Source organism: Aptenodytes forsteri, unplaced genomic scaffold (assembly GCF_000699145.1).
Source record: "Aptenodytes forsteri isolate BGI_AS27 unplaced genomic scaffold, ASM69914v1 Scaffold57, whole genome shotgun sequence".
In the NCBI taxonomy this organism is placed as follows: Eukaryota; Metazoa; Chordata; class Aves; order Sphenisciformes; family Spheniscidae; genus Aptenodytes; species Aptenodytes forsteri.
In genome coordinates this window covers 2,140,594-2,150,100 of record NW_008796220.1, presented here as the reverse complement: position 1 = coordinate 2,150,100, position 9,507 = coordinate 2,140,594, and the positions used below count along the sequence as shown (strand labels likewise).

Below are 9,507 nucleotides of genomic sequence, written 5' to 3'. Positions count from 1 at the left end.
TCCCCTGCCTGTCCTTCCTGAAGAGCCTGTATCCCTCCATCCCAACACTCCAGTCATAGGAGCCATCCCACCACGTCTCCGTGATGCCAATAAGGTCGTAGCCCTACAGGCATGCGCATGTCTCTAACTCCTCTTGTTTATTCCCCATGCTACGTGCGTTTGCATAGAGGCATTTAAGTTGGGCCCCCGATGAAGCTGTCTTACTGACTGGAGTTCCTCTGTGCTGCTCTTCAGGCGCTCTCCTGCTGACCTGTGATCCTTCTCCAGGCTCTGGGCATCTCTTGCTGGCCCTGGCATCAAACTGGTAGGAGTGGGATGGATTGAAGTTCCCCTCCCCCAGCATACGCTCGTATTTGAGCATACGAGCTCATGAATTGTATCTTTGAGCTGTGCAAAAATGTGCCTAAGTGCCTTTGGTATGTCTATATGTTCGGTGATTCCTGATTCATCTCTATATTCTGTCTGAGAAGTGGACACTAATATTTATCTTGTAGCATAATTAGAAAAGTCATAAAGTATCCTGCTGCAGTGAGTCAGGATCTCACCCGTCTGGGATTTATACCAAGAGATGTTCTTTTCTGGTTTTGCTGTCAGCACAAATGTTTAAATATACCTTCAAGAGCTGAAATGTTTGGAAAGAAATTCTGTTTGCCTTATGTAAGCAAGCAATAGTCTGCCTTTAATGAAGCTTCATCCTTCAGTTATATTCCTCTGTTTCTGCTAAAACTGGAACATACGTAGTCACCTTAATTTTAAAAGGGATTACATGTGGAAGAAGATAAAGTAAAGGTGTTAGGATCATGTCTAATGTGAGCTATTCTTTTTTTTTTTTTTTTTTTCCTTTTCTATACTATTCTGTTCTGTTCTCATTATAGAATTTAGATGATAAACTAAAATTTTTAAATATAATAAAGTGAGCTCTTGCAGTGCAAAAAGTCCAGGGTGTTCACAGGAAAGAAGAAATTATCATGGTATTTTAAAAAATACAGTATCTTTCCTTTAAACATGAATGATGAGCACAGATTCATTCTGCTGTATGAAGGTCTTTATATCATTGTCCTCACAGAGACAATCTGAGCTCCTTCTAGTAGTGCATTGAATTTTATGATATTTTATATCACTGTCATATGCAGCTCATTCTTTTTCCTCATCTTTCCCCCAGGGAAGAATTGTGCATGCAGTGGTAAGATTTATTTCTTCCACAGAATTTTTTATTGTAGTTAGGTTGGAGAAGGCAGGTCAAAGAAGTGTGTTTTGCACTTGGTGATAAAATATGTGCTAGTCCTTAAGATTTTTTTTTGTTTTCCCCCTGGTAGTTTGTACTAATATGCAGCTCATTCTTTTTCCTCATCTTTCCCCCAGGGAAGAATTGTGCATGCAGTGGTAAGATTTATTTCTTCCACAGAATTTTTTATTGTAGTTAGGTTGGAGAAGGCAGGTCAAAGAAGTGTGTTTTGCACTTGGTGATAAAATATGTGCTAGTCCTTAAGATTTTTTTTTGTTTTCCCCCTGGTAGTTTGTACTATTCTCTTGGAGCAGTTGCAGAGAAAGTTTTCTCTCCTGCTCTCTCACATATTATCTTTAAGTTAAAAGCTCGATTTTGCCTGAGGAGTTATTGATCACAGTCTTCATTGAAAGATTTGGCGATCATTCAGCAGTTTTAGACCCAAGCCAAGTAATTACCACTTTCAAGAAATAAACAATTCCAGAACTAACCTGAGATAAACTGATGTAGCTCGATAGATTTCAATCATTAACATCAGCTGAGGATTTGACCTAACTTTAGAAGGAGTATATGAGAGTTCAAAGGCGTGGAAAGCCGTTCTGGCTGCAAATCACTGCAAACCTATAGTGCCGTTGCATCTTTGTTATCCTAAACACTGCTCTGAGAGTTAAAATGAACATTTCTCATTTGAACCAATGCCTTACATTTTTCACCAACCGCATTTTTTAAAATCCTGAATGATACCTGAATCTTGTTCAATCTTATGTCGTTAATCACACTAGATACAAGACTTGAAAGACTGACAATATGTAATTTTTACTGAGCATGAAATCAAATGAGGTAGCCATAATGATCTAGTTTGACTGTAAAGCTTATAAGATCTAATAGTTCACTTTTCCTGGACTGAAATTTCAATTCATTCATCTTTCTCCTTTTTTTTATATGATGCAATATTTAAAAACAAAACCAAAACCAAAACCATTACCCCCAAAATACTCCAAAAACCCAAACAAAAACAACAACCAAAACAGCTACAACTAAACAACAGAATTATTCTTCATGATTGAATTTGTCAAAACATGGAATATGAGGTTTCCCCCGCTCTAACATTTCTTTTGTTTTGTAGGTGGCACCTGCGTTGTTAACCCCACCGACCTCTTCTGCTCTGTTCCTGGTCGCTTATCTCTACTCAGCTCCACTTCAAAGTACAAAGTGACCATTGCAGAGGTGAAGAGGCGCCTTTCACCACCAGAATGCCTCAATGCTTCCCTCTTAGGAGGTATTTTGAGAAGGTAAGTTGAAGGTGAGAATAACAAGTCCTAGACAGTGCTGTAATTTCTGTAATTTTATTTTCTGCCAATAGGTTTTGTTCTCTTTCCCCACTTGAATAGGTGGTCACAGTTTGGGAAAACAGAAGGAGATGGCTTGGGAGTGAACACTGTTTCTAGGGAAATTTTCAATAAATGAGAAAAAAATGAAGATTGTGTTCACATTTTTCACAGAAAGTTTACATTTTTCAGTGAACTGATTTTTTTTTTTACCCCCTCAGTTCAGTTATCCATCACAGATGGATAGGTGTCGCTTTGCCTTGTTTTGAATGAAAACAAAAAGACCTTCAGTGCATGGAAAATCTCACCAGAGCTACAAATCTGACTTCTTGTTGAGCAACTATTTCGAAGTAAATTATTTTACCAAGTGTAATTACAGCCCTCACTCATCAAAAACCTAAAACATGGAGGTGTAGGGGTGCCTTTTTCTCCCTTGCATGCCTTTTGAGCACAGAAAAGATAGACTTAGCAGAATACGCTGGTTTTATTTTTCTCATTGTGAGATGCTGGACGAGAAGCAAGTAATTAGGTAAAATTTTGCTTCTGACCCTTCACTGACCAGGGTAGACATCTGCAGAGAGCAGTAGCAGAGAGGAGGAAAGTGGCAGGCTGTGCCTCACATTGCAAGTGGAAAACAAGGAGGCAACTGTAACTCAGCCAGACATATGTGAGTCGCAATGTCCCTGAGGCGTCAACTTAGATGGCATAAGCTACTTGAATGCCCTTTGATCAAAACTCACTGGAAAGTCATAGGCTATTTCACTGCTGTCACTGAAGGCCACACTGATCCTCATACTTATACTGAAAGTCATTATAACCAACCTGAGATATTCTAAGATATGTAGTAGTCCAAGAGCTGTCTCGAGCCATCTTGCAGAGTAAGGACTACAGATCACAAAATTGTTTCAGGGGTAAGATATGTAGTAGTCCAAGAGCTGTCTCAAGCCATCTTGCAGAGTAAGGACTATAGATCACAAAATTGTTTCAGGGACACAAGCCCCATTTACCTGCCTCTATAGACATTGAAATCCAAAATCTACATCCACAAAAGTTTTCCTCTGTTACTGCTTCACCTTGGAGAGGCCTTCAGCTAATAGTCACAGAAATATTCACTTTAAATACTCATACCGCAGGCTTCATCAATACCAGTACAAGCTAGTAAGAATGCAAGGGCATCAGCCTGAACATGGGGATTCATTTCTCTCTTCTGTTAAAATGCTAGAATGATCCCCATAAGTTTTTGACCCAGACCAATCACTCTTCCAAATCAACCCTGGGCATGGTTCAGGAGTTAGCAAAAACCAGGGACTAGTCCCAGCCAGCAGTTTGGATGTGCTAATTCTGTTTTATGAAGCAGAGAGTGTACATGAATAGATTTGGTCAGGCTATGTCTGTAGGGGTCACAACTAGAGAACAGGCTCAAACACGCTGTGGTTGACCAGCAGAGATGCAGCAAAACCAAATCTCTTTCGCGGTTTGCCTGAGACCTGGCAGGGTTGGTTTTGCATCCTGTGAGCAGTCACCATCTAGGTATTTCCCCAGCTAGTTTTTCTTCAGAATTAAGTGTTCTCAGAAGAGATTTCCTGTCATACAACATGGTCAAAGTTGTGGTATCTCTTAGTGCGTAAAAATGGCCATCCAAATGGTGGTATTCCAAGTTTGGTTCCTTCCTCTGCCTGAAAGAACCTGAACCTGCACCTCAAAACATCTAGTTAGGCATGCTTAATACTCAGCGATTGGTTATTCTAAGCTGAGGGCCCCTCAATCTCATTTGGGGCTAATCAAATACTTATTGGACAAAAGCAAAGGTGTAACTGTAGTGATGACTCTATTATCTAATGACCAGGTCATTCCTCTGGGATAAGAGAGATCTGGGTTCCAGTCACTGCTCTGTTCAATGTTTAAGCATTTTAACATCAGTTATTCGCTGCCAGCTGCCTGCTGCATTCATCTAAATGACACAGGTTAAAATTCCCTCAGGCTGAGCAAGAAATTGAACCTAAGTCTGCTGCATAAGTGGATATGTCTCAAATGCTTCAAACACTGAGGTACTGCAGAAAAGCCGGTGTGGGATGCACCAGGAACCATTTTGTGATAACAAAGTGATGTAGGCATTTGGGATAGGGGCATAGATAACCAACGATGGCTGGGATTTTAGCTTTAGCATTTCCTATTGCTTTATCCTTCTTCCTTGTAAATATTGGGCTTTGTAGACTACATTTCTAAGTACCCAGGTCTCTACATAAATTATAGAGGGATAGCTGGAGCTGGGTTCCACATAGATGTCTACATTTGGGTAGCCAGCTGGCTTCCTTTTATAGTCAGGTGAGAGAGATGGGTAAAGTCCCCTCATTCTAGACATCTGTTTAATATCATTGTAGAAGCGCATGTTTCTCTCTCGATTGTCTTGGGAGCCTGGGGTGGTTAAATCAGATATAAGCGACTGTACTGTCAATATTTATATTGAAGCATTGCAATCCCAGGCTCTGTGCCCAAATCAGGACCATGGGTCCCACTAGGTGGGAAGCTGTCTGAAGATCTGGTGCCCCTGTGACAGGCATTAAAATGTCTAACTTTGTCAAAGAACCAGCGTGAAAGACTCGCACAGCGCGAGCAAGACGTTAAGAATACAGCTCTGAAAGATTTTCCATTGATGTCATTAGCGCAGGCATTACCCGACATATTTGTCAATAAGGTGTGTACAATTTCTAGACTTATATTAACATGGGGAAAAAAGTGCAGAATAAAGACAAGTTTCTCTCTCCTACTGTTCTCTCATGATAGAGCAAAATCCAAGAATGGAGGACGCTGCTTGCGAGAAAAATTAGACAGACTGGGACTGAATTTGCCTGCAGGAAGAAGAAAAGCAGCAAATGTCACACTCTTGACTTCCTTGGTAGAAGGTAGGGTTTATAATATTGCAATATAGTACAAACATAATTAAAATGTTTCCTTGTATAAAACACTTTTCAGCCACAGTGTTAAATATCATAATCTGTATTTTGTACAAAGAGGAGAACTGACTTGCCTAAAGCCACAGACAGAACAAGTGGCAAAATGGAAGTTCACTCTGAGATGTCTTGGCTCCCAGCAAGTAGTTTGGTCCTGCAGTTTCCTCAGCATTGATCTGTGCTTTCTGTGCTGGGATCTGACTTACAAATCGATGATCCAAGTGTTCTTGTGAGAGATGAATGTCTTGTACCAACTCTATAAGTAGGTTTGTTTATCCTCCCTTTTTTTTTTTAACTTGTGAATTTCCTGGAGCTGATCCAAAAATGTGATTTTTTTTTTTTTCCCATAAGAAGGCATAATATTTAGACAAGACTTTTCCCCACACACATAAATTAATGAAATCTGTTTTCAGATAAACTCTAGACAGGCCCAGGAGATACTTTCTTGGCCTTTATTTGTTGTTTAAATATCATTCACCAAATACTGCCGGGCTCTTCAAACCTTCAGCTGGGAGATGCAGGTTCAAACCCCTCAGGCAAAGGGAAGAAACTCTACCTGAATCTCTTCTGTTCTGGGTGAATCCACTAAGTACTTGGTTTGTTGTCTGGCTGCGAGTAGCAGCTCTGGGAATTTCAGATCCTTTCTCCTTGATGTTGAGAGCACTCAGCTCATCCTAAAGGTCAACACCTTCTAGGATCATAACCTGAAAGGTCCATACAGATCTAGGCAAGTAGGCTGAGGTCTCAGCACATATTACCACAGAATCACAGAATTACAGAAAGGTTGAGGCTGGAAGGGACCTCTGGCGATCTTCTAGTCCAACCCTCCTGCTCAAAACAGGGTCAGTTAGAAAAGGTTGTTCAGGACCTTGTCTAGTCAGGTTTTTAATATCTCAAAGGATGGAAAAATAGTGCTGAATCCACAACAATGGATGTTTTTCACCATCTAAGAGAAGGGACTAATGTTCTGAGGGGCCACTGAGCACAGAGAACTACAATGGGGCTGCTCTGAAATACAGATGTGTCCATATCACACCTGCTTGTAATAAAAAGAAAGCCATAATGGAGTTACAGTCTTAGAAAAGGGAGTTTTCTCCCCCAATTTAGAGGAGTAAGGGCTGTTCCTACCCTCACAGTCCTTCATGCATCTTGGGTCTTAGCAGGGAAGAATAAACAGAGCTATGTGGCCAGCTACTCATTCATTAGAAGAGATTGAGAGTGAGGAAGCCCACTTTCAACTGCTGGCCTGGGATTGACGGCAAAATACCTTTACTGTAAGTCAGAATTAGATTCCTTTTTCCCAGGGATGGAGCTGTGCTTGCCTCCCTGCCCTTTACTCACAGCCAATAGCAAACCCATTATCAAGCCTATGGTATTGCTTTTGTTCTTGGACTGCCTTAATGTGAGTCCTAAAGATATATACTGAGGAGACTGAGCTCACTTTGACAGAGCCCTGTTTGCCTAGACATCCTAATAATGAATTTTGTCTACTGGAATTTTTGGGAAAGGCACTACCATGTGCGTTAACATTCCAACAGAAAACAAAATGAAGCTCATTTTCTGTCTGTGTAACCAATCCTTGGTCAAACTTGGCAGTGCTCATTGAATTCTTTGTGGTATAAGCTGTCCTCCTTTTGTACGTGCGGATATTACTTCCAAGTGGTACTAACTTGTAGCATGGTTTCTGCAAGGAAACCCATCCCTCAATGGCTCCTGCTGCTGGAGGAGGCAGAAATGGAAAGATACAGGCTTATTCCGGGTTTTTAGAGGACATGAAGGAAACGACATTGGCTTTTTCTATGTGATGTCAATACACAAATTGACATCATGATTTGTTAGTCTTATTAAATCCCTAAATATCAGGTGCACTGTGTGGACTTCTCATAAGGACCCAGGACTGTGTCACTCTTGATTACTTTAGATGGTTCTAAGTTTATTATTACTAAAGGTCCTCACAGTCTTCAGTGTATCGAGGCCTTTAATATCTCTGTAAGGTAGGAATGTGCTCAACTTCTTGAATATCTATTTGAGGAAAGAAAAGGCAAAATTAGTTGTATGGTGATAAGGTATATTGACCAAAGCCGTCTCAAAAGTCTCTGGCATGACTAATACTTCTCTTCCTCTAAAATAGACTAAAATCACTGAGTTTTGGGGAGTACTGCTAAGTTCAACAGAGGAACTGCAATGAATTTCTAAGCTGTGGTGGTCATGTGAAGATCCAGACTTCATAAAAATTATACTGTGGCCCTTTGTTTTCTGCAAACTTACTTCTTTTGGGGTTCAGCAAGGCTGCTGGGTGTTTACTGTTATTCTTGTTTTGGTCGGGTTGCATCTTAGTGTCTTTGGTAGGGACTTCTGGGGCCCAGAGTAGGAATTTTTTGTCCGATCAGTTCTGTTCTTTACGTTGTCATCCACATAAATCAGCACAAGGGGTGGAAAGAGACTAGGAGAATGAACTCAGCGTTGCAAGACTCTCCACAGCAGTATGGGACATATCTGTGCAACCTGTAGGTGAGGGATGCCCTCTAGTGCCTAGATTAGATGAAGGGAAAGGTCATTTTTCTTACCAGCGCTAAAAGGAAAATTCCTACGTCTTAGCTAATACAATAAAGGCTCCTCCATTAAGTACCAGCATTGCCAAGGCTAAGCCTTACTGCTGGCTCAAAGGAGTCAAAAGTCTCCCCAGCAGGAGCAAGAAAGGATGTGAGAAGAGGGGATATGTCCCCATCTGTTTGGACAGGTCACTTATAAGGCAGAGATATAGCATAAATGTTATTGCAGATGCAGGTAAAAGTAACACATGAATGAATTTAAAACCATCAGATTATTTACAAAAATCAGAAAAAGCACTTAGAATTTGTTTTCCTGTCAAACCTAACTAAGACACTAAATTTACTAGACATAGAATTGACTGCATTCATCATTTGTGGACCAAATTTCTTGAGAAAAATAGGTCAGTAGTTACTTTTTTCACCCTGCTATCAACTGTCACACTTCTCCCTCACCAGCCTTTGTTTAAATATCCTTCCACTTCTTCCTCCTCCCCTCACCCTACAAATAGAAAAAAAAACCCTTTCCTTCCACCTCCCGCCTGTCCCTCCTGCCCCTGGGTAACATTTCTGCTGGGTAGAGCATCCGGAGGAGGCAAAGCTGAGGAGAGAGTAAGAGGTTCAGATGCCAAGTGTCCCCCTCCTGGGACACAGCTTCTGCCTTCACTCTGCATAGGAGCATCTCTCACTCTTGCTAGACCCAGGAGACACGCACGCTGCTCCTTACACCTGTCAAGGTACGCGGCTGGTCTCTCCACTGAGACTTTCCAGAGCTGTCTCTGCCAATTCAGGTTCAGCAACTGTCCTTTTTCATCATGCAAAGCTCTCTGGTCAATTGTCAAATTATATAGGAAAGGCAGTGCTGCCTATAGCTGCAAAGCCGTGTGCTGGATTGAAGGAGAAAGAGTCAACGATCCCCAACACCCATTCTTTGTCTCTGCATGAGGAAAGAGCTGGGGATATTGCACATAGGGAAATTTGATTTTAGATTGAAACAAGGCAACTGGCTATAAAAGCCGGGATTTTAGGGGTTTCTGCCTTTAGTGTGACTCCTCCCTGATGTAAATAATAACTAAGCAGAAGGCGGCAAATCTAAGGTAAAAGAAAAGAGGTCAGTTGATCCACATTTCCACATTCTCACCTAGAATAAATGTTTTTTCAAATTATGGCATAGAAAAAGAAAGAACATCTTTGTCCTGGTTTTGGCTGGGATAGAGTTAATTTCCTTCCTAGGAGCTGGTACAGTGCTGTGTTTTGGCTTTAGGGTGAGAACAATGTTGATAACACACCGATGTTTTAGGTGTTGCTGAGCAGTGCTTACACTAGTCAAGGACTTTTCAGCTTCCCATGCTCTGCCGACTGAGCAGGCTGGAGGTGCACAAGAAGCTGGGAGGGGGCACAGCCAGGACAGCTGACCCCAACTGGCCAAAGGGACATTCCATACCATGGGACGT

At 41.3% G+C, this 9,507-nt stretch overlaps 1 protein-coding gene across 1 annotated transcript in view; it reads left to right on the top strand.

The window, feature by feature from the left end:
• Positions 1-9,507, top strand: part of TFAP2D (transcription factor AP-2 delta) — a 59,649-nt gene that overhangs the window by 22,408 nt on the left and 27,734 nt on the right. Inside the window, exons 3-4 of the mRNA XM_009288999.2 lie at positions 2,352-2,517; positions 5,338-5,456. Coding sequence (XP_009287274.1) covers positions 2,352-2,517; positions 5,338-5,456 — 285 coding nt within the window. The remainder of the gene's footprint in view (positions 1-2,351; positions 2,518-5,337; positions 5,457-9,507) is intronic.